Source organism: Drosophila busckii, chromosome 3R, assembly GCF_011750605.1.
Source record: "Drosophila busckii strain San Diego stock center, stock number 13000-0081.31 chromosome 3R, ASM1175060v1, whole genome shotgun sequence".
NCBI classification, from domain to species: Eukaryota; Metazoa; Arthropoda; class Insecta; order Diptera; family Drosophilidae; genus Drosophila; species Drosophila busckii.
Genome location: NC_046607.1, coordinates 3522960 through 3547132, shown reverse-complemented (window position 1 = coordinate 3547132; position 24173 = coordinate 3522960). Strand labels below are relative to the sequence as shown.

The 24173-nt window shown below is 40.9% G+C and overlaps 7 protein-coding genes across 10 annotated transcripts; 2 read left to right on the top strand and 5 right to left on the bottom strand.

The window, feature by feature from the left end:
- The first annotated feature begins 4081 nt into the window (after positions 1–4081).
- On the top strand, positions 4082–22070 carry LOC108602699 (nuclear RNA export factor 1). Of its 2 annotated transcripts, none has more exons than XM_017990849.2 (3): positions 4082–4125; positions 20334–21409; positions 21464–22070. In XM_017990849.2, exons 2-3 carry the CDS (start codon positions 20352–20354, stop codon positions 21984–21986), a joined length of 1581 nt encoding a protein of 526 aa, XP_017846338.1. In that variant the 5' UTR covers positions 4082–4125; positions 20334–20351; the 3' UTR covers positions 21987–22070. The 2 variants fall into 2 exon arrangements, with proteins under 2 accessions (XP_017846338.1, XP_017846339.1); XM_017990850.2 differs by having other exon boundaries at positions 4097–4125; positions 20313–21409.
- Positions 4263–7415, bottom strand: LOC108602698. Of its 3 annotated transcripts, none has more exons than XM_017990845.1 (6): positions 7401–7415; positions 6922–7002; positions 6211–6395; positions 4865–6144; positions 4779–4784; positions 4263–4694 (listed from the first exon to the last, which is right to left on the bottom strand). In XM_017990845.1, the coding sequence occupies exons 3-6, from the start codon at positions 6379–6381 to the stop codon at positions 4451–4453; spliced, it is 1701 nt and encodes a 566-aa protein (XP_017846334.1). In that variant the 5' UTR covers positions 6382–6395; positions 6922–7002; positions 7401–7415; the 3' UTR covers positions 4263–4450. The 3 variants fall into 3 exon arrangements, with proteins under 3 accessions (XP_017846334.1, XP_017846336.1, XP_017846335.1); XM_017990847.1 differs by lacking the exon at positions 7401–7415 and adding an exon at positions 7067–7155; XM_017990846.1 differs by lacking the exons at positions 4779–4784; positions 7401–7415.
- On the top strand, positions 8164–8990 carry LOC108602709 (antennal-specific protein OS-C). Its single transcript, XM_017990863.2, has 2 exons — positions 8164–8376; positions 8455–8990. Exons 1-2 carry the CDS (start codon positions 8166–8168, stop codon positions 8583–8585), a joined length of 342 nt encoding a protein of 113 aa, XP_017846352.1. The 5' UTR covers positions 8164–8165; the 3' UTR covers positions 8586–8990.
- LOC108602708 lies at positions 8634–9144 on the bottom strand. The gene is made up of 2 exons (XM_017990862.2): positions 9069–9144; positions 8634–9015 (listed from the first exon to the last, which is right to left on the bottom strand). Exons 1-2 carry the CDS (start codon positions 9075–9077, stop codon positions 8644–8646), a joined length of 381 nt encoding a protein of 126 aa, XP_017846351.1. The 5' UTR covers positions 9078–9144; the 3' UTR covers positions 8634–8643.
- On the bottom strand, positions 9154–9904 carry LOC108602707. The gene is made up of 2 exons (XM_017990861.1): positions 9832–9904; positions 9154–9771 (listed from the first exon to the last, which is right to left on the bottom strand). Exons 1-2 carry the CDS (start codon positions 9832–9834, stop codon positions 9235–9237), a joined length of 540 nt encoding a protein of 179 aa, XP_017846350.1. The 5' UTR covers positions 9835–9904; the 3' UTR covers positions 9154–9234.
- On the bottom strand, positions 14172–15837 carry LOC108602705 (elongation of very long chain fatty acids protein F). Its single transcript, XM_017990859.2, has 2 exons — positions 15593–15837; positions 14172–15527 (listed from the first exon to the last, which is right to left on the bottom strand). The coding sequence occupies exons 1-2, from the start codon at positions 15806–15808 to the stop codon at positions 14958–14960; spliced, it is 786 nt and encodes a 261-aa protein (XP_017846348.1). The 5' UTR covers positions 15809–15837; the 3' UTR covers positions 14172–14957.
- On the bottom strand, positions 16083–17032 carry LOC108602704 (elongation of very long chain fatty acids protein F). Its single transcript, XM_017990858.2, has 2 exons — positions 16756–17032; positions 16083–16699 (listed from the first exon to the last, which is right to left on the bottom strand). Exons 1-2 carry the CDS (start codon positions 16969–16971, stop codon positions 16124–16126), a joined length of 792 nt encoding a protein of 263 aa, XP_017846347.1. The 5' UTR covers positions 16972–17032; the 3' UTR covers positions 16083–16123.
- Positions 22071–24173: the final 2103 nt, after the last annotated feature.

Genomic DNA, 24173 nt, shown 5'->3' with positions numbered 1-24173 from the left:
TTGCTCCCAGCACTAGCAGCAATGATTGATCTCGAGCGCTACGTAAATTTGTTTGCAGCTTAGCCAAAAGACAAAGGAACTGGCCAAGCAGCGCAGCCTGCGAAAAGATCTATCTGCTTGCTTTAGATCTTGCGCAAGAGGATTTTACAATTCATTTAGCTAACACACAAGTTTTCTTTCGTTCTTCGTTCTTGATCGATCTATTGCTGTTGGCCAATTTTCCCGCAGGGTATGAGAGAATGCATTTGCTTAGATCCTAAGCTGCCGATTACTGGGGTGCAAATTTGGCATGATCGTTTTAATCTACAAGGACAGATCTATGCATGCGGCAGCTAAAAGCGCAGTGAAGCGCATAGCAACAGCTAATTAGCATGTTATGCTAAAAAGAGCTCGTCAAGATCGAGTTCAACTAATGATCTTTCTTCGATTTGGTGCAGCTTTTATTATTAATCTTTTACAAGTGACGCGCCTTGGGCGTCAATGAACTTATGGTTACCATATTGCTACAAGCTCAAGATCTTTGCTGATCTGCGATCTTCGATCTGGGATGCTGTTTGCTGAGTGATCGCATGTTTGCTCAATAAATACAAAAGCGTTAAGGCAAAAACAAAAATAAAATGTAACTGAAATTTTGTTTGCGCTCAACAGCAATGAAATGAAATCAAGCGCGTTGAGTTGAGGCTTTCAAGTTCAAGCTGTGATCCTTAGCGCTTCAATTCAAGGGCACACACAGCGAGGCCAATGAAACTCAGTATGCCCAAAAATTTATGAGAATAAAATATATATAAAACAATATATGAAATGTAAAATCAAGCTTTTGTTTTTTAGCGCGCACAAGTTTTCAAAAACTTCCGGCGCTCGTAATTTGATATGTTTATGCGTTAAGGAATCTCATAAAGTTGGCAAAAATAAGACAGCGAGGAGCAGCTGCCAATAGGGCGACAGCCGCTCAATGGGATAATGCTAATCCAATTTAAATCACATCATATTGCAATTACATATGTAAACGGAAATCTCGAGCCTTTAAAACCGTTATGAGCCAACAAGCAAATAAACAAAATGAACAAATGAATTGAACAATTAAACGGATGTGTCGCGGCAAAAAAAAAAACTCTTGTTGCACTTCATAAATAAATAAAGAAAATTTAAATATGAATGCATTTTTTTGGCCTAAGGCTGACATATAATTATTGAGCTGGCCCAGGAAGCTAACGAGACACAAAGACGCAATGCAGCAGCCGAGGCCTACCCAAATCAAAGCCGACAACAACAAGGGCAAGGACAAGGACGACAGCCAGAACGAGAACGAGAACGCGGGCAAGGAGCTGCGCATAAAGCGTGAGAAATGTTTCAGCAACGACGCAATACTCAACCCATCATCACACAAAAAGGAGCAGCCAAACTTTGTTAAGGTATCCACAGAGCCACCCCATTCACAGCCTCCCCGCGATCCAATGCGCAAATTGTGTCCTGTTCATGGGGGTTGCATAAATTATTTTATGTGTGTACGCAATTCAATGCGTAGTTTTATTGCTTTTCAACGAGTTTTGAGCAAATTCGCGTACAGTTTTTAATAGATTTCCTGTATTTCAAAAACAGTGAGATTAATTTATAGTATAAGTATATTTTTATTTTTAGTCTCATTCATTTACTCTACATAAAATATAGTACTATATTTATATTTATTAAATAGAATTTCGTTTGTTAAAATTTAATTTTTCATTTATTTCAGTGTACGTACAGTTGATTGTTTAGCCATAAACCAACCCCACAAAAAAATACTTAAAAGGAACCCCAGTATCCTTTTTTTTTTATAAGATGAGCCGAATTTACGCACAATGCGCATTTGCGGAACGCGGAACTATAATTGTACCAAAAATCGACTTTGGCGTTTGAAAAGAATGCGCAGTTTTGAAATTTTGAGGTCCTTTCAATATCAAAGATTATGCGTAGCAGGCACAAAAGGACTCGCTTACCGAAAAGATGACAATCAAAAAGGAAACTCATGTGCATGTGTGTGTGTGTGAGTGCGTAATTATTATTTTTCAATTGGGTTGCGCGGTTTAAAGCAACGCTATGGTTAGAGGGTTGAGGGTTGGACCCAAAATAACAAAAAACTCAAGGACAACCAGGCAAGAGCTAAGAAGTTGAAAACAGCAGCAGCAGCAAGGACAGCATATCGCTGTAGAACATAAACAAAGGCGAATCTGCTGAGCTGTGGAAAATGATGAAATAATAATCATGCCCTGCTGTAATAACAATCATTAAGGCATAACCTTGAGGCAAAGGTAAATAATAATTAAACTGGACTAGCAATATGCCATATGCACACGTGTTGCTTCACTTATCCTGTTTAGGGATGGATCGCACAGCTGCCCTTCTAGACTTCTTGATGTTCCACATTGTGGCAGCTGCGATCGGCAGTCAAGAAGCACACACACCACGTGCCAAAGCCTCTGAGTCAAAGCAGCAAAGCTATTATCCTGGCAGCCATTTTGTATAGCGATTGACAGGCAGCTGCTCCACGATCACGAGCAGGATCACGACACTTTTATCTGTGAATGTGTTGCCTGCCTGGCAACCAGTTTTGCGCCCTAAGCTTGCAGCCAGTTTCTTGTCCTTTGTGTGCTTACTGCGGGTCCTTTAAGAAAGCTGCCACTGTGGCAACAAGCAACAAGCTGGCAACTGGCAATAACAACAGATGTTTCTTCTTGTTGTTGGAGGAACGTGTTTCCAAACATGATTTATGGCTGAGCTGTTGCTGCCTCCCTATTCCAGGTTAGACTTGCTTAGCGCATTGTTTTCATTGACCAGCTGCTGCTGCTGCCAAGACATCTTTGAACCGGTCCCATATCTCTTTGCTTTTGTGTCGTTTTTATGGCGTGTTATGATTTCGTATTACAATTAGTAATACAAAAGGCAGCGTGCCTAGTATTGTCTGCCTCTCTGAAATACTCGATGTCTATAAAGAGCCAGCGGCGACCCTTGAAATTCCTTTGCAGCACATTATACTTGTCACAATTGTGCAGTTAAGTAGACATTAAAATTGCTGCCCCACAAATATATCTATGATCACGATGTACAGTGAGCAGTGAGCACTTCATTAGCCAACAGTCCAACGGGCATCATTTCATCTGAGCAGCAGTGCTCGATATTTGGCCATAATCATCATCCGCAGAGTCATGTAAGGCAGAAATTCTAGTGCTTGAGCATGCAGCTTGGCGGCACGCCTCCCGGCACTTAAGACAAATAACTTGCACACCTATTGACAGGCCAGGCTTAAAGCCTGCGAGCATTACTCTTTACTACTACCGGTCTGGGTCTGGGTCTGGCAGTCTTGACGCATTTTCAATTAGTCTTAAATCAGAACTAATTGAATTCATCTTGGCCTCAAACGCTATCTTCGGCAATCTTATCTTAACAGTTATGATATGTCGATGTTCAGCGTGGAGCTCCTTGCTTGCTTGTTTTGGCATTCTACAGCCCAAAATTTATTGACAAAATTTGCAATACAGATTACATACCTAGGCATAAGGTAGAGAAGCTGCATGACCAGTAGCTCCGCCGCCTGGCCTGGCTCATATGGGTAGGAAGAACCTGCCAGCCAACGGCATCTACGCGAAATCTATGGCCATAGCTGTGCATAATAAATGGAGCACTTGGCATGGCGGCTTGGCATGCAAAGCGACAGCTAAATGGCTAAACAAAAAACAAAAAGTTTGGCAACAAGCCAAAGACAGTGAAAGGCTGGCTCGAGATGTTATGAATAGATGCAACAAGTGCCTAAAACAAAAACCACACAACGTTCGACCATTAGAACATTTGCACAACATTTCCCTATTTCTTTTTTATACGTTTTTTTGAATTGCAGCATACGTTACAGCTTGCTCTCTGACAGAAGCTGACTGCGTTGCGTTGCATTGCTGTTAATTACAGTGCTCAGATTCCCCCTCACTGTTAATCAACAGTTTGCAGTAGTTCACTTGTTATCTCAACAAGTATCTGCATTAAATTTTAAATCACTTGAATTAATCAGTTTCAAAGCTCTTATCTTATATACTAATTGACTAAAATATTGCAAGCCCATAGCGTCTAGCGCTAACCTACAGTTTATAACTAATACAGGTAAGTTTTGTCGAACTTACAATTTTTGACAGTCCATTAATTAATCAATATTTAAGGGGGGGTATGTTTGCAAATTCGTCGTAATTATTGCAAGGACAAATTAGTTGATAGACAAACGCAGAAATTTTGAAATGCAAGCAATGATTATAGTATATTTTGAAAGCAATTTAGCTAACATAACAATATTTTTGTTAGCTATAACAATACTACTGATTGTGTTTTGTTAAGCGGCTTTAATCTCAGCGCATAGTAAGCGATTGAATAATAACTTTTATTTGATTATTTGAATTTATTGTGCTGTTATCGTTTCATCCTGAGTGGCCTTTTACTCGGTCTTCACAGGCACATAGGTCAATATGAGCGTGGAGTGGGGTGCCATCTGTAGCTCTTTTAGATTAACCTTGTTTGACTGCGACACCTTCGGCACGTTCTCATGGGAGTTGTAGTTCTCACTAAAGTACGAGACAGTCATCTTGTCAGGCAGCATGTGATCCGCAGTAAAGTTGCCCAAACGCGGCACATCCGTAGGATTAAAGATGACAAAATAACCGGGGCTGCCCGACTTGATTCTGTAATACATTAGAATGAGTAATTAGCAACGTTTCAATATTTTAGAAACTATTATTAATGCTAGGTTTAGTAAGACGGCCTACCTTTGCCTTTGATTAAAAGCAGCATTAAAAGTAAAGTGAATTAAATGTTATTAGATTTTATTAATGTGGTATTAAGCGAATCATACCTGGTATAAGCGATGAGCTGGTTACCCTCGTAGACGTTTATTTCGCCGTGCATGAATGAGGGCGATAGACGCAACTGCTCGATTTGCTTATAAGTTGCCTCGCTCACGTTTCTGTACTCAATGGAGTCAACGCTCACCACGGGCACACCCGACAGCAGCGACATGAAGAGCGCCAGCGATGATGCATGCGAGCGAGTGTCCACGTAGACATTGTCAAAGTTCCACTGCAACCAGCTGTTGTTGAACGTGTCCATGTAAGTTTGCTGCAGTTGCTGCTGCAGTTTGCCTTGCGTGTTCGATGAGCTGAGCGTCTTGACGAACTCTCCATACATGGGCAAATCAATGCCAAGTGCACCGCCGGACTTGCTCAGTATGTAGCTCTCGGGGCGTATTAAGTCTTCGGCAACCGAAAGGAATGTATCAGCTGACGCGTTCTTTACTATGCCCAAATAGTCGTAGAGCACATCGCCCAGTCCGCTCTGGAAGGTGGTCCTCGTATGTAGATAGAAGCCATAGTCTTTGGCAACCAAGTTCATGTCCTTTGGTGTTTGCGAGATCTCCTCATCTGCCAGATTGTTCGAAATTAAGAAGAATTTGGTATTCTTTAAACGGAATCCTTCTACGCCCAGGCCCACCAAATGCTTTAGCACGCCACCAAATTCACGTCGCACCAGCGTCGAGTTCATCTTCAGATCATAATTGCCAGGTTGGAACTGTGACAAGACATAACTGCCGTCCACCTTTTCCCAAGCACTGGTGTCGCCGCCCACCTTTTTCCAATTATTGGGTGGCTCGCTGCCACCGCCGCTCACCCACACAAAGGCATCACGCTTCTCCTTCTGAGCCAGAGCCTCCTTCCACAGCTCAGAGTTGTTGCTCACAAAGTTGGGTGTCACATCGAGTATGATCTTAACATCGCTCAGCTTGTAGAGCTCAATCAGTCGCTTGATCTGTGCCTCAACTTCCGGCTTCTTGATGTCGTAAGTAAGTGCAGCTGGCAGCTCATAAATGGCGCCAGCGGCGGACAGCTTTTTGGCAGCCAATACATCTTCAGGCTTGGCAGCATCCATGTTTCCATATTTGGCGTGCAGTCCACGCTTGTACCAGGGCAGCGGCTGCGGTGCAGCGCACTTGGGTGCGCCAATAATAATAAGCACGGCGCCCACCAGCATGCCGACCCAAATAGCCCAGAAGGCCACAAAGAAGATCCAGCGCAAACGCACCCAAAACGGATCGTTGGCGTACTTCATAAGCTCCTCCTTGCTCATGCCGGTGAAGGCCTGCAATACAAGGAATAGTAATAGTGAGACCAAAGTTCAAATGACAATTGATAGAGCGGCAAATACCTGCTTGCCTCCATTGAGGTTGCCAATGTCAATCTTGGCATCGCCATTCTTTTGATCGCCCTTGATGAACTTGACTTCGTCCCGACGCTCGGTCAGCTTGTCTTCCACACCATTGGTGCCCAACATCTCCTCATCGGCGCCATCTGCCGCTAGATTATCCTCTTTGACCATGTCTGCGCTTAAATCTGCGAATCAAACGAATGACAACAGCAAAGTTAATCAGCATCAATTTAGCTTAAATGAAAGCTCAATTAATGTGCGTGTGTGTGTGCGAAATCCCATGAGGCTACAATTGATTTCTATCTCTGTTTTTCTCGCTGGCAAGTGAAATTGTTGAGGTTATAAACGAAGCAGCCACTTGTTAATGAAATATTTTACAAGCGCCTTGCATAGTATTTCTATAAATAGCTATGCAAATAAATTGACAATTATTGTTAATCAAAATGTGCACTAGAAATAAATGAATGCAATACCTCAGCAATAGCCACGTTTGCTCTTAGCTATTACTCAACTTATTTAAAAGAAAATCAATAAAATTTGCATAGTCTGTATCCGTCACTTTTGATAAGGCACGCGCCCCACCCACATTCCCACGCGTTTCATATAATAAGTATTATCGCGTTTATTATGTTTGTTACGTCAGCAAAACTAGCGCAATTCCAGTTTTATTGTTCTTCACGTACACACGACGCAACTAAATTCCATACATACCTTCTTGATTATTTTTCTTTATTTCCTCAGAAATTACTTTGTATATTTCTTGTGATTTAAGCGACGCTGGCTCGGCAACAGCTGCAAAGAATTTAAAAGTCAATTTAATTGCTTTATTTAAATTTACTTCCAACTCGAATTATACCATACGTCCGATGCGTTCAGTGATTTTTTTTGTTTATTTCTTGTATAAGTCTTTACTTATAGCATATTATCGATATTTTGTGCTGTATAAGTTTTTACTTATAATATGTACTCGATTATACGTAAACGTATAAGAAGTGAGCACTTGTGCAACATGTTGCAGCAACTTGAGCTCTTTCTGCAACATATCTGTATAGATTGAGCTGTTTCAGAGACAAGTGAGCGCTTTTGCAACTTGTTTCAGGACTTTGTTGCTCAAATACATTCGATAAGGAAATTTGTAGGGAAATTAAAAGTACGCGGTATTTTTAAACGCTCGTTCGTAGCTTACTTACGTGCAATTGTAACTGGCAGTGTTACTGAGCTCTGCAATTAAATGTTGAATGTTGTTAATATTTGTTTATAAAGTTTAATAATTTAAACAGCTCACCTTGTTAGCCGCACCAAAGCGCTTAATACGCGACATTAACTTCATTGTTTGGTTAAGAAGAAAGTTTTTATTTAAAATTCCAGCGCGTTGACTGCGCGCATGTGTAGCTCGTACGAAACTGAAACTGCAACTTGCAATACGTGTTTGTGTAGCCTCAAACTCAATCAGTCAACGCAGCTCTTCTTGGCTTTTGCTGTTTGTTGCCAAAGTTGGCAGTTGATTTAATAATATACAACACATTCACTATACACAGTAAGCAATCTTAAATTACAATTAATGGCTACCTGCTGCTGCGGGCGCGTCTGAGACTACCTGGGCTCTCCAAGCGGAGCAGAGCAGGCGGCTTATCTGAGAGTCTGAGACTTCAACTTGCCAAAGTTTTTGCAGCTTATTTTGACTTGATTTTTTGGGCTTGGCAAAAAACTGCACTCGTCGGCACATTCCATGACCAAAAGTCGCAAGTTCAAGCTCTCGCGTTGACCTCTAGTCGTTGTCAAGGGTTAACGTGTCAGCATGTTTCAAATTAGCCAAAGCAAATTGATCAATTTAATGTTATTAGAGCAATGAGCGTTTATGCGACGACATGCAACACTCATTAAAACAATGCCTAGGCATCTAAGCCCTATAAAGATCAGTGTCACAGCCAGAACAAACTCAGGTGAAGCTTGCAATGGCTCGTAAGTTGATTTTGGTCAGTCTCTGGGTGTTGTTGTTGCTGCACTTGTGCAACGATTGTGACGCCAGGCCGAGGGAAACTGAATCAGGCGAAGAAGTGAAGGCAAAGGGCGATGGCGATGAAGAGGACTCCTCTTCGGAAGAAACCGTTGAGGACTCTGATGAGACGCGTCGACGGCGTCGTGATGCTACCAATCCCTTAACAGGTGCGGGGCGTGCTGGTATACCCGGTCTGCCGGATCCAGCCACTATAATTAAAATTGCTGAGCTTTTTCAAACCGTAGGCGAGCAGATTATACCCATACTGTTGGATGCTGTGCTGCCGACAGGAGATGCAACTGGCAATCGGTTCTCCAGGGATCTGGAATTTCTTAAAAATATCAAACGCAGTATGGAAGTTAATGCTGAACGCTAACGTTTGACACACACCAAATGCACTTAATTCCAATTGGCTTTAGTTTTTATTTAGTTTGTTAATATAAATAGGACTTCAAATAAACTTCATGGAAGCCATCAATTTCCTTGCACGGACGATCATCAGGTTGCTGTATCAAGTTTAATAATTGTTCGATAGTATCTGGCACATTGCCATCGCAATATAAACTACCAATTAAGAATGTTGAGTAGAACTGCAGTTTTTGCCCATTCACACAGTTTGCTTTCAAATAAGATTTTAATGACTTAACCATTTCCTTAACGACATTTGCCTGAATATTCGTATCGAAGAACATTTCCTCACAGCGATCCCAAAACAAATCTTTTTTGGGTCGCCTTTTCGGCAACTGCGTCTGGCTGTGTATATCTAATGGCATTAGTAGCAGCAAAGCCAAAACTCTTGTACAAAGCTGCAAAATAAAAGTCATTTATAAGTTGAAACTAACTAGAGTTTGAGTCTTACCAGCTTCATGTTTGCCTTATATGTGTTATGACTACTAAAAAGTTGTGCTGTCTTTTAATATTTAGCTTATCAAATCAGATTTTATGCCTATTAGCTGCATTAACTGCGTATTGACTCTTTACATTTTATTATGAGAGCAGTTTAAATTCTTACAATTTGATATTCTTCAGAAAACAAAATATACACCATGGAAGTGATGGATTTCTTGACATTGCTTTTCCAGCTTTTTGTTAAATAGGTCCATCAAAGAATTCATTGTCCCTTGCACTGAACCACGACAATATAATTCTCCGATTACAGTAATCTTCGCTTGTGGATTTAAACCAGCGGTGCCACACAGATTTTTTAGATATTTGTTCAAGTGCTTCCATATCTCTTTGATAATCAAAATTGGCATATTGCTATCGTTAAATATATCATCGCAGTACTTGTAAAATACAGGCTCCTCCCCAGTAGATCTAGTGGTTGAACTATCTTCAGTATCGTCGTCGTGGTCTATTGATTCTTCCTTATTTTTTTCTCTGATGCCTTTCCATGCATTGTCCTGATTAGTGTCGTTAGCTGTATTGGTCTGACTTTTAGTGGCATTTGTATTGTCCTGAACAGTGGTGTCACCTGTATTATCATTAGATTTGCTAGCTACATGCACGTTAAGTAGCATCTGAAGTAACAGCCATCCCAGAAATAAATATTTTACCGTACACTTATAAGAAAAATCTCTATTAAAAATCGTGCAATGTTATATTTTTGAATTGGGTCTTACCATCTTCTTGAGTACTCGTCAGCGTTATGAAGTGCGCAATCTTAATGTAAATTGTTAAGAGCTCGAAATTCATTTTACGCTATTTAGTCGCAGTAGTTAAGTCGCATGCTTTAATTTGTATACCTCATATTATTTTTAACAATTCTAAAAAGGCTTTATGGCTTTTTATTTAACGCATTGTTATTTTACTAACAATTTACATTTTATTTCTACAAATCTACAATTGTTTTGCACATATTGCTTTAATAATAATTTACCCTATTGTATCACAGTTTGACATGCAGTACTACATACAGATTGTTGAACTTGCTAAGCTGGAGCATGTATCTGCTTATTAGTCGTAACAGAAACCGTTGCTAGTGAGTCGCACGACAGATAGATGGCTTTGAAAAAAACGTATAGCTTATTGAATAGATTTTGCTAAATTAAATAAACGTATTTAAATTTAGAATATTAAATGCTTTTATCAGCAACGCATTAGTTGTTAGACGTCTCTATGTTCGTTGACAATGTATGATTTTAAAATCGCTCAACTAGTAGAGCTCTATTAGTTGTAAGTAATTGCAGCTGGCAGTTCATAAATGGCCAGGCAACATCCATGTACCAGGACAGCGCACTTGGGCGCAAATATAATACAAAGAATAGTAATAGTGAAAACAAAGCTCTGCCGCTAGATTATCCTTCTCTGTGCTTAAGTTTGCGAATCAAGTGAATGACAAAAGCAAAAAAAGTAAAACTCTCAATGTTATCAATGTTTGTTCATAATTTATGGCATATGAATTGCTGTCTAGTTGATGGCCTGCTATTTAATTATTTGTTAGCTACCCGTTCGGCATTGGAATATTGAAAATCCTTGAATTCCCTGGCGCCATTTGTGGAGGATGTAACTACATGTGTCTGTAGTTGCAACTGACTGCAACTGTCGGCAACTGTTGTCAAGTGCGTCTAAGTGATTTGTCGTGTTGACAATTGCAGCGCGACGGGCGAAACTAAATTAAAGTAATGTAATGTAAAAGCAAAGCAAAGTAAAAGTTAATAAGTATACAAAGCATGCTCAAGTATTTAAACATTTGCTCGCGTTGTAATTTGAGCTGCATGCCTCAACTCAACTCGAACTGCAACTGCATCTGCATCTGTGTGTGTGTGTGCTTAGAAACAAGCGAGTAGACATCCTGTGAAGAGATTTGTGTTGCAGATTCACAGTCCTAGTGTGTGTGTGTGTGGCATGCGTGTGTGCCATGCTGAAATCTTGTTTGTATCTTTAAGTTACTTTTGCTGTTCGGAGCGCAGACGCTCTTTATTTATTGTATAAACAATTTTCGTGACTTTGTTGTTTATTTTCTTTCACATTTTGTTTGGCGTTCGCCGTTCGACATACATTATGGATGATAATGCCCCGACAAGCAGCACTCTCTGGCCAAAAGCAAATCAACAGCAACAGCAACAGCAAAGCAAAGCTAACTTGTGAATGCAGTTTACGAGTTTTTGTTTAAAATGGCTAAGCAAATATGCATGAGGCTTCAGTTCAGTTCAGCACAGCACAGCTCAGCACAGCGCAGCGCATCGCAGTCAATTTATTTCTTTCGCTCTTGACGCTATATTTGCGCCTACTAATTCGCTTGAAACTTCCTTGTGTCTGCCATTGAACACAATACGCATCATCTGTTACTGTAAATAAGGCAAACTACGACGAACAAGTGAACACGAAATGAGCAAAAAAATCAAGCACAACAATAAATAGTTAAGAAAAGTGAAGAAGCAAAGACTGGGGACTTGGCGGAGCGTTCGTTCAAGTGTTTTCTTTATAAACAGAAAACCTAATGATGTTGATTTAGTAGAACATACTGCCAAACACCTTACGCTGTCTCGCTCGCTCGCTCTCTCTTGCTCTCTCGCTCGCTTTCATAATAAATATGGCACCACAATGTTTGCTTAAAAGTTTTCAACTGACTGCTCTATGATCTTTCAGTCCCAACCCCCAGACTCAGACAGCGTTAATATTATTATGGCCAACGCACTGGGCTCTTGTCAGTCAACATGATTTGCAAGTTACGCATACGACCCCTCCCCCCGTTTCGCAGTTATCCAGCTAGCCAGACCAAAAGCAAGACCACAAACATGACGCAGTCTTGAGCCAGGTTCTTGTTGCTGTTGCTTGGTTGGTGCGCATGTCTGCTTCATTAACACGTCTTTAGTGCCGGTGCTGGGGTCTGGCTCATTCACTTTTAACCAAGAAATTTTACGCCAGAGTATGCTAAAGCCATATATGGCTCTCAGTTCTTGCATTGGCTTGTGAATTCTACAGCGAGGTGTAAATTGTTATGCATTTTTCAAAGCCATTAGTCGGTCAGCACTAAAATATGATTAGATGGAGCCCATTTAGAATGCCTGACTCAGTTCTATGGGCTTAAATAAATTGAAACTATGTTGCAGGTATTAGGTCCTTGCTCTGCTCTGCATTTTAGAAGGCGTGGTCGGGAACGGGACAAGTCGAGAAAGCTGCCAAATGGAATTCATTGAGAGCGCGGCGGCTGCTGCTGCTGCTGGTGCTGCAAGGACAAGTTGAGCAACTACTTTTGGGCAAAAGGCCCCTGCAGCCGTGTCCTTCATGCGACTTGAAAATAATTTGCGCTTGAATAACAAACCACAGGCGGTTTCGTATTTTGCCTTTGCCTGCGCCTTACGACCAACTTGCAGCACTTGCATTTGCGAAAGCTTTTTGTGGCAGGAAGTTTTGCTACCTTTTATTGGCTGCCTGGCTGCCAGACTTGGCAACTGGCAACTGACATTAGTCGTGCAATAAGCAGACAGCCCTCAGTGACACATGTTTCCCTAGTGCCAGCCAACTGAAGAAGAAGCAGCAGCGGCAGCAGCAGCAGAAGATGAAGAAGATGAAGCCCTTGGCCCGAACCGCAGCTTCAGCTTCCCGGACTCCGTAACCAGCTGGAGGACTTAGGTCGTGCCTGTCTGCATTTGGCTGCAAAAGTTTTGGCTTTTGCCATGCAAGACACGTTGACAAAAGACGACGTCGACTTTGTCGACAATGTTGCTCGCAACGACATAGACGAATTTATGCTAATCAGTTTGGATGCCTGTCCAGGGCATTATGCGACTCGCGAGGGGGGCACGTAAATTTTATGACAGGTGTGTCAATTAGATGTTGATTACGAGCAGATTTTGGAATAATTGTATAACAAACTTTAGCTCAATATTTAAGTTTGATAAATATGAATTCAAATCAAGCAAAAACTAACACAAGCTGCTTTAAGTTCGTCAAGATTTTAATATAATTAATAAGTTAGCTAGAGACTTGCTTTTATCCCCTGATATCCCCACGTGCTGTTTAATTTTGATTTCAATTAAAACTATTTTAAACATTTCAAGCCACCCTCGTATGTGAGCTGTTGTCCAATTTGATTGTTGATGTTGCCTGCGCGCTGGCTGGCAAATTATAATGAGTTCAACATATTTTTTTTTGGGTGGGCGTTTGCCCAGGCTACTGACAACAGACAACAGACTTGGCAGTCATCCTTATGCAAAGTATTGCCCAAGCAAGAGTCTCATATATATATATATATATATAGTTGCCTTGGCAGCTTTGAAATGAGCTCAATGAGCTCACACACACTTCACGCACCAATTAAGTTCAATTTTCGATAGAATAACAACAGCGCGTTAAGCATTTTTTAGAGCTGCCGCATCCTTGGGGGGACTCAAATTGACATCATTTGGCACATAACAAAAAAAAAGAAGAGAAATAAGAAAAATGAGTGAATTTATTGAATGGAGGGGTGGCTTACAATTACTGCTGCTGCTGCTGGGGGATGTATACTTTACTTTGTGTGTGCGACGAGTCGAATGCGAATTCGCAGCGCATTGAAAATTGGGCATGGGATTTACTTTATTGGGTTCACTCTGTGGGCTGTGGGCTGAAGAGCCAGCAGGCGGCATTATAAGCACATTATATTCTAAAGGCACAGTCTGAAATGTTTGAGAAGTGCTTCGTCGCAAGTGCTTTTTATATGCATATCGTATACGCTTTGAAATGCGCGCATGTAACTCGCATTATTATTGAATATCATTAAAGCGCATGAGGGGCACCCATGAACTCTCAACTTGCCGTACTCCATTTCAGCAGCAGCTGCTGCTGCTGCAGTGTTGAAAGACAACACTGCTGCACGCACTGCTAAGTCAAAGTCAAATAAAGCTAATACAGTGTACGCTCGATAAGTAAACATGCAAAGCACTCCACGTGATTAAAGCGAGATAGAACAAACGAAAAACATTTAACTCTAAAATTCCCACACCATCAAACATTATTCTAAAATTTCTTAAAATAACTTATGTATACCAGCTTATATAATTTATCCTTAAGTAGATTACCTTACCTAGACAGAAATAAGAAAATACTAAATATATTGTAAATCCTGAGCTGAAGGCCTCTGCTGCCATATCCCAAACCTCATCGCTCGCTCTTAATTTTAATACAATTAATTCAAATTATTTAGCAGCTGCTTACGACATTCTATAGCTGATAAAACAAAAACCATGGCATACTTGGTTAGTTATTGTTTCAGCTCTTAATTAATTTGAATTTGCTTTACTGAGTGTACACTGTAGTATGTAAATTTGTCTGTTGAAACTTAAGCAAACTGTGCACATTATCAGCGCCTCAAAGTCAACGTTTAGTGGTTTAATTTTTATGTTGCAATTTTTATGGCGTTGCCAGACCCCCCATCCCCACTAGCTCCATACAAACTCCATATGGTATGGGGGTTAGGTGGTGCTGCGTTCCATTTTTATTATTATTTTTTTCGTTCGTTTCGGTTTAAGTGCGCCTTGGCACAATGTGTTTTTTATGGTCTTCTGGGGGTTTTCATTTTATGTTTCATCTTTTGAGTGCGCATCGTTTGTTATTTGCTTTAAGCAGCAGCAGCAGCAGCCTCCCCCTTTGACTTAGTACTTAGTAGTAGTATGTGCCTGGGCCTATTGTCATTTGTGTGTGCATTTAAGTTAATTGCTTCATTTTGTGCTTAAACAAAGTTCAAATATGGCTGCACATGCATTAAACTAAACATAGAACAAGTAGTTATGATGATAATGCCAACTGCAGCATACACTTGACATTACATGCGCCGCTCTAGGGGTTTCCGCTTGGGCAGTATGTAGGCGTGCATATAAAAGTTGGTGAACATGAGAAATATGGCCATGGACATGACGAGCACCAGCCAGATGACATAACGAGATACCTCACAATCTGGCTGCATGGCCGTCCAGGCGCTGTGCCCAAAAATGGTCAACAGCTGTGCCATCTGCACCAGCGTTATATATTTCTTCCAGCCAATGCTCTGCTTGAACTGCGGATTCTGGGCGCAGAGATAATAGTAGGAGTACATTAGAACATGCACCATGACATTGAAGAGCGTTGTAATGATGAGATGACCGCCATAGCCATGCAGGCGTATGCAGATGTAGCTAAAGGAAGCCATGTAGACGTGATGCACCAAATGCAGCACTGAGATTTGCTTGTAGCTCTTGCGCAGCACAATGAAAATGGTGTCCAGCAGATCCAGCACCTTGTTGATGTAATACGCATAGGCGATGAGTCGATCAAAATGCTTGAGCGCATGATCCATGGGCAGCACTGTCATGCAGCTGAGCTTGTAAGGCCTTAAGACAAACACCTCATAGGCAACCTGCGTTTGAACAAATTCAATTAACTTGCACTCTTCTAAGCGCTGTACTAATTGTAAGTACTTACCGCTATGAACAGCAGCGCATTGAAGATTATCTGTACGACATTGTAGACTTGAAGTATTCCACGCAGCTGAAATGCTGCACGCTTGGACATATATTGACGGCCCAGCTTTAGCACAAACAGCAAATAGGCAGTGACTATAATTGTAATTGGCCAAGGACTCACTGCCATGGGCAGCGCAGTGGGATCGGCATGTGGTTTGTTGAATATTCCAAACATTGCGACTGTTGGCACTTGCGCAACATTTGCGAATAGCTCTGGACAAAATACTAATGCAGTTCAAAGCCTGCTTCGATGCCAATATACGTTGCATATTTATAAGTTGAAGGTTAATGACCTTGGTGTAGCATTTGCATATTTAACACACTAGCAATATATATATATGAATAAATAAGTGCAATAAACAAAGCGTGCGCTCTTTTTAAAGAGAGTAATGCTTAGTTTAGTATTAAATTACAAAATTGAAACAAGCTTATATGTCTTTTAGTTTTATTTATTATACATTGTATATAAAACTCTTGGGCTGCATTTATTTTAGTTCTGCTTGCTTTTGTTCTTAACTTGTCGCTTTGGCAGTATATAGGTATGTATATAAAAATTGGTAAACATCACCACCATCAGCGATGCCATGAAGAAGACCATCCAAATCTGACTCCTGGGCACTGCACAATCTGGCTGCATATAGGTCCAAGCATTGTGGGCTAGGATAATCACAAACTGCATCATTTGCATTATGGTTATGTATTTCTTCCACCAGCTGCTCTGCTTAATCTGCGGATTGACGGCAGACAAATAATAGTAGGAGTACATGATTGCATGTATGAAGACATTCAGAAAGCCCGTGACCATTATATGACCGCCATAGCCATATATTCTGGGTATCAGAAACGCTGCCGCCGCCATGTACACATGATGTATCAAATGCAATAATGAAATCTGCTTGTAGCTCTTGCGCAACACCATAAAGACAGTATCCATTAGATCCAACACTTTGTTCACCATATACGCATAGGCCAACAAGCGATCGGCGCTTTTATACGGATGATCCATGGGCACTACCAGCATGCAATTCAGTCTGTAAAAGCTGTTGACATTCACTATTCTCACACCCTGCAATTTGCAACATTTAATCAATTTCTTTAACTTGTATACAATTCGAAACTCACTCCAATGAAAAGCGCTACATTGAAGATGATCTGCACTATATTGTAGATCTTGATTACTCCACGCAGCTGGAATGGCTCTCGATTGGCCATAAACTGTCGTCCCAGCCACAGCACGAATAGCAAATAGAGCGCAACTATAATGGTAATAGGCCAAAGACTTTGAGACATCGGCAGCGGTGTGGGATCGACACATGGTGGAAATAAGGAGTCAATCATTTTGATTGCTTTTCACCGAGCTACGCAATGCAAAAGTATTTTGCCGACTAAACGAATATCTGATCGATTGGTTTTATATATGCCTAAGAATGTAAACAACTTAATTGCCTATGGGGTCAGTAATGCAGCTCTACAGTGCGTCATTAAAATATGTTTAGCTTTTGATTAAAATATGCAAATATATGTTTGAGTACATTGCAACATTTTAACATTGGCATAAAATTCATGCTTTTACTAAAACTTGAACTCTGATCTAATTCAAGTTGCTTAAGTATGGAAATGCATGTAAATAGATTTGTGTGTGTGACGTAGGAGCTTTGACGCCGATGCAAATATGATGACGTACTGCTGCATTTTTAGCATTTGTAGTTTAACTAAGTATATACGCAAAGATAGACCAACGACTAAGCTATGAGCATTGTAGCAAATCTAAACACTTAAGCGGGTGTTCAGTTTGAACTTGAAGTACTAAGGATTATTAAAGAATGTGCAGCCTGAGTCAAGTGAGAACAACCTTAAGCAGTTACAAATACTATTAGCTTACTCTTATAGATTAGATTATAGATCTTAAGTGCAGTTGGCAATGGAAAGGGCTCTAATTTGGCCATGAGCCACTTTAAAAAAACTTTGCGTGGAACCAAAGCATTGACTGCAACTAAAGCTAAAACAGAACTATTTTATATACATAACAAAATGCATAAGTGTATCCTTTGTTGGAGTTTTCTAGTAAAATGTTTGATTAGAAGCCTTAGTCAACAGTTTGGTTGGTATTGAGAACTAGTTTGATATTTGTTTAGATTAAAACATAAGATTATTTATTTCGCACTCTTTTTTTCATTATAAATATTGTACACTATTTTGTTTAGGAATATATAGCAAGCCGCGTTATTGCTGCTGTCTATCCACATGTTGAGATGATACTGAACTGCAAATTTACTTGCGCGCTTTTAATTTTAAGCGTCACTCAAGTCGAATAAATGTGTGCGTATAATTAATTTAAATTTGCTGCATTTTAAGAGCTCTCGAATGCACACGCATGTTCACTCTCTCTCTCTCTCTCTCTCACTTTATATACTTATGTATATACTTAGTTCTGTGCTATACATATGTAAGTGCTTGGGTGAATTTCCCAGACTATGTACCTTTCATGAATGCCTAATTAGTCGCTGGGATGAAGAGAAGTGCCTAATCATGATTTTTGCATAATTTTTAAAAGCTTGCTTCATGCCACTTCCTGCACTACGTTGATGGCAACCACAATGAAAAGCCTTTGTGCAACCCTCGAAACGGCTTTCAACTTTGATAGTACCACCCCACCCCGCACCCTCTGGGAGAAAATCCTTTTGTTTGCTGTCTGCCGTTGCCGTTGCCTGTCCATTGCTGCGGCGACATGGCAAGCATAATAATTAATAAAAATCTATATATCTGCAGCTAGTAGACGAGCGTACGTAGCTGCTTTTCGAATTTACAAAAATTAATTTATGACACGCTGAACATTTTCCATTTGCCACACAAAACGTGCTATGATTTTTATCAGCATTTCTCCACAACTCTCCTAACGAGTATTATTTTTAATCCATTAAACAAATGCCACGTTATGGAGCGACTGCGAGTGCGAGTGCTCAGCTCGGCTCTGTTTTGTGTGCTGTTGTTGTTGTGTTCGGTTTCGGTCCGTTATCAGTAAATGGGCAAAAGGGTCTTTGATCACAGTCGGGGTTTTAGCCGCAGGGTTGCCTGGCCTGGTCTGGCATATCCATGGTGAGGGGTAGGTAAGCAACGCCTTCGCTATGTAATCAGAGCATTGGTGAGGCGAGACATTTGAGTTCACGCTGAGTTATCATGCATAAAGAAATTTGATTTGAGACTAAAAGGAAATAGAGCTCTCTAGGGGCGAGAGAGTGCGGCGGGGGGAGATAAAAACATAATTTAATGGCATTGGCTCTAATCATTAATATCTCGATGTGGCAACTGAGTCGTGAATGCCGCCAGACAGACAGACAACCATCGATCGATCAATTGTTATGCGAGTTGAATGGCTGGCTGGCTGCTTGGGTATTGAATTTAGCTAAATTTCTACGAGGAGTCAAGTTGTATTGAATTCAAATTGAATGCTCCAGGTGCGAGCGCATCAGCTTACAGTCGTCGTTAGATATATAGAGAACCTGTTCAGCTAACCAAAATGTCATTCATTCGGCTTAGCTCTAGCCCTAAAGCTTGCACTGCTCAGTGGCTCAAAGTGGACACAAAGAGCTAAATCCAGCACAATACACTGACCATGTTGCCCATAGTCAAAGCCGAGCAGCATGTGGGCAAACAAAAAGCAGTTAACTGGAATTACAAGAGCGTCTCTAATTGTTAAGTAAGCATAATGTGTGTAACATATGGCCAAGAGTTTGCCTGGAACTGAACTCAACTGAACGCTGACGTTGCTGACGCCAGTTCCCTTGGCCATTTAGCTATGCGGGATGGGAAATGAGTGTGACAACGACAGCGGCAGCTCATGACAAAGTTGGGGAGCAGCGAAATTGGCAAACTGTTCAAAAATAAATATAAAAATGTCAGCCATAAAAAGAGCTTACAGACAAAACATACGAAAAAAAGGAAATATATATGTATATGTTTTATTGTGCATGTGGCAAGTCAACAAACTGTGCAGCAGCAGCAGCTTGCCACATGCGCACTAATCGTAGCTTAGACTTGAATTCCAAATATGATGATGTGCAAACAATGACAATGCAGTGCCAGCAAATGACTAGAACACACACAAAATAAAGTGTATAAGATGAAAAGTAGAGCAGCCTTGAATGTTTGCTGATGATATTCGAGCAATGCACTGTGGATCAAATGCACAAATTCGAGGCATTATAGACATATTATTCACACGAAAATTTTAATATATTTAGTTGTAATTTAATTGTAACTAAAGTCAGTAGATTGAATGCAAGTTTACTAGCTAGACTTACAGATTATATTGCTTTATTTATTTGAAATAAAAACACATTGCAATAGTAGAAGAAAATGTCATGCATCTCTGGTTTAGAACTGCCCGATATAAGCTAACATCTGCATGGGACTTATTATTATTTATTTTACTTATGCATAGTGGACACAAGTAAATTGCAAAGAATATGTTATAAAATATTTAAAAATTGATAATTTTCTTAATAAAAACTCATGCATTGCAGTGCTGCAGGCAAAATAAATATTCGGAGCGTAAAATCTTAAATCTCAATATTCTAAATGTAATAATTTGTATGCTTAATGAAAATATTAAAGCTATTACCTATGCTATATTTGGATAGCAAAAATACAAATTATATTAATTTTTCAATTCATTCAAGTTTTTAATAAAATAAACGCAGATAATTTGCCAATTTAAAATGGAACTGGATGAAAACGACGCCAAGTCGACTCAATGCCTGCCTGCTATTGAGTGGAGCGTGAGGGAAGCGTGCCCGGAAAGCTTGCCACGCCTGCATAGGCCGCTGCCCATTAGCCATCATGGCTGGTATCGCGTGGTGGTGTTTACCATGCTTACTCCGCCGGAAGTGCTGAGGCAGTTGCAATGGCATTTAATGATACGCAAGCTGCGCTATTACTATTTCCATGAAGGCGGCGAGGAGGATGTGGCTGAGGATGAGCACGCCAGCTTCACTTTCTATGTGAAGTCCTACAAGTTGGCCAATGCGCTGCTGCAGCGTGGCCAGCATCTGGCGCTTGCCATCCTGCGCGTCAGCGACAAGCCGCCGCAGCTGCAAGTGGATGCTGCTTACCGCTGGAAGCTGCGCAAGCTGCTGCTCTTGCGCTATGACGAAAAGCGGCGTAGCCTCAATCTGCGACGCTTCTATGCGGACAAGCACTGGCGTCGCGAGTTCTGTGCGCTGCAGCAGTTTGAGCTGCTGGAAGCTTGCTTTGAGATAATGGCGCAGGAGCTGCCGCAGCTGCGTCATTTGCGGCTGGATCACAACTATTTAGTGCACTTGGGCGCTTTTAGTGGCGTGGAGCAGCTGCTGCCACAGCTGAAGAGCATCTCGCTACGTCGCAATGAGCTAAACGATGTGCGTTTGCTCAGCATGTTGCAGCCGCTGCACATTACTGAGCTAAATGTACGCCGTAATCCTTTGCCACGCAACTACAAGCAGCAGTTGCTGCAAATGCTGCCGCAGCTGCGCAAGCTCAACGGTCATCGCATCCGCATCAGAGTGAGCAGCGAACTGAAGTTGCTGCCCAATGTCAAGCCGGAGTTGTTGTTGCCGGAGTTTAAAGCTGCGTATGTGACAAAAAGGGCGCGTGGATTGATAGCGAAAATACGTGGCTTGGTGTTGCTCTATCTGCGAGCCTTTGATAGATCCGATTGCTGCAAGCGTCACTTGACACTCAAGCGTTTCTATCAGAAGCCGGCGTTGTTCTCTTTGAGCTTTAGCAAACAGCTCGCCAGGTAACTGCAATTGCATAGCTTGTCGTACTAATTACACTTTTACTTTAATTACAGCATCTTGCCGTATGCTGCTTGGGCTAAGAAGCAGCTGGTAAGTCGCTATGAGCTGCTCTGCATGTTTGAGCGCTGGCCACAAACTAAACATTTGCTGCCAACGCTGACCCTAGACGTGATGCTGTTTCGTCCTCTAATGCTCCAGCTCGTGCTCACAGGTTGCTACAATGAGACGCTGGGCAAGCTTAAGCTGCGGCGCTACTTTGTGCGCAATCTTTGGCTTACCAGAGATGATGAGCAATCGGCTTTTCGCATTGCCAACGAGCTCATGTATCTGGGCAGGCCAGAGCTGCTCAGCCGCTCACAGCGCGCAGCGAGGGCCAAACTGGCGGCCAATACGCGCATGAACAAGCGATGGGCCTGCAAGTTGCTCGAGGATACCAACTGGGACTATCAGCAGGCATTGTTGGCATTCAAGCAACTGCAGAGCCAGCGCCAAATACCTGATAAAGCGTTCACAAAAGAATCAGAGCCCTGCGCCTTATGCGTGGAGAATTCCCAATGCGTGTGCAAGGGAAATTGAAAATTTTACTGATTATGCTGATTACAACGCTCACTTGTTAGTGTATGAAGAGTCGCTTGACTAAGTCAATTACTTGGACAATTAACAACTATGCTTCAGTTTAATATGAAAATTTGTATATAGCTGTAATTATTTGCTAATGCTGCTTGAGCTTTATTTACAATTTATTCTGTGATGATATTTTAAATCTAGAAATGCGATTTATTTATTATTTTAATATAATATTATATTAAACACTAAGCCTATTTTAATGCTATACTCACAGAGTATGATGTTGAGATTATTTTATACAAAATCGCTCAATTTTAAAGTTAATATTAATATACTTATGTTTACAACTCGCATATAATTGCTAAAGTACTTGCAAATTTTAAGCTTATTTAATTAGCAAGTTTTTGTAAATATTTTTAATTAAAACCATTATTTAGTTTGATATTTTATTCTTTAATTATTGCTCCAATAGTTGTTTAGCTTGCACTTAATAAAATAATCAAATGCTGAAACAACTTTATGCAATTATTTGCTTTATATTTTTAGTTTTTTATGAGCGATTTGCTTGACTGCACCCAAAAATATTTATTCCGTTAGCGCATTTGGGCGTCCATAGTTAAGTTTTGATTATTTCTTTGTCATTTGGCTTCTCGGCGAGGCAGAAGCAGAAGTCAGTGCTGGAACCCTCGGTTTGGGCATTTAACTTGTCGTTAGGGTGAATTTATAAGCAGCTATGGCAACGGCTGCGCGTCAAGCAATTGTCCCCGCCTCGGCTTACCCGCCACCCCGTTCAATCTATAGCCACGGCCTGGCCACGCTTTATTATCTGCCCCCTTTAGTTTGTTTTTTGTTGCTGCTGCTGCTGCTGCTGTTGTTGTTGTTGTTGTTTTTGACGCCGACTGCATTTCATTGAGCGTAATTCCGTTGCTAATGATTTTTGGCACACGTAGCGCTACTTTCGAAATTAATGCGCTATAAAAACAGCTGAAACGACTGAACCGGCTGAAACGACACTGAGAAATGGGCGCTCTGTGGATAGGAAATTGCCTTGGCAGGCGCTGTCGCTGCGAGGGCTGTGAGAAAATTTAATGAAACTTTTGTTTCAATTGTTTTTCACAGCCTGACGACGCAGAGCAGTGAACAGCAAGAGCAAGAGCAAGTGAGTCGAACGAACTGAGAGAGTGAGAGATATCAGGAAGTGCGCCAGGTTTTTTTCATTGCGATAACAGAGTCCAGCACACACAATTCACGCGCTTCTTCCTCTTGCCAGTCTGTGTGTGTGTGTGTGTGTGTGTTGTTCGAATTTGTGGTTACGTTTTTCCTGTCTAACGCCCCACCAACCCACCGCACAACTATACAGTGGTGCCTGCATAAATTTCCATATTAATTCATGCTGCCTTTGGCTGATTATCGGCGTCGTCAGCGTCGTCGTCGTCATCATCGTTTGAGTTTGTCGTTCGCATTGCGGTTTTGTAGCATTTTATAGTTGCTGCTGTTGCTGTTTCCTTACCAAATTGCAGCCAAACGTACGTACGTTGATGTTTCAGAATAATCTAAATCGACATTATTTATGCATTCAACTCGCATTCAGCACGCAGACGCCGCATGTCGAGCACTCAAATCCCCACGCTCAGATACTTTCAATTTGGTTTTTGGTTTGCGTTCGCATTTTAATGCGCCCAATACAACAACAACAATAGCAGCAACCACATTTAAATATCTACATAACAGTTGTAATACAGCCCCGCTGCGCTTGTATGGGTGAATGCATATTAATTTTGATATAAGCACATGTGTGCATAAACTAAAAGCATTACGGCCAAACATGCTCGAAATTAATGTCGCACTTTTATTTACACACAAGGTAACAACATTGCATCCAACACTTATCCAAAAACAATACGCAACAGATTGTGTTATGGATTTAGTTTTGATTGCTTCACAGAATTTTATCTTCAGCTATTTGCATTTCGATTGCTGGCATTGATTTCAAAATGCAGCAGCAGTTACTAAAGCATTTCACATTTACATTTTCATAATTAAATTTAGAAATTAGTAAAAGCCAAGGACGTTGCACATTCAATAAATGCAATGAACAATAAACAAATTTCAATGAAAACTACTTGCTTTTAAAATATTTTTCTTTGACGCAGTTTTTATGCTTAGTTCATAAATTTTGTAAGCTTATGTTTAAGC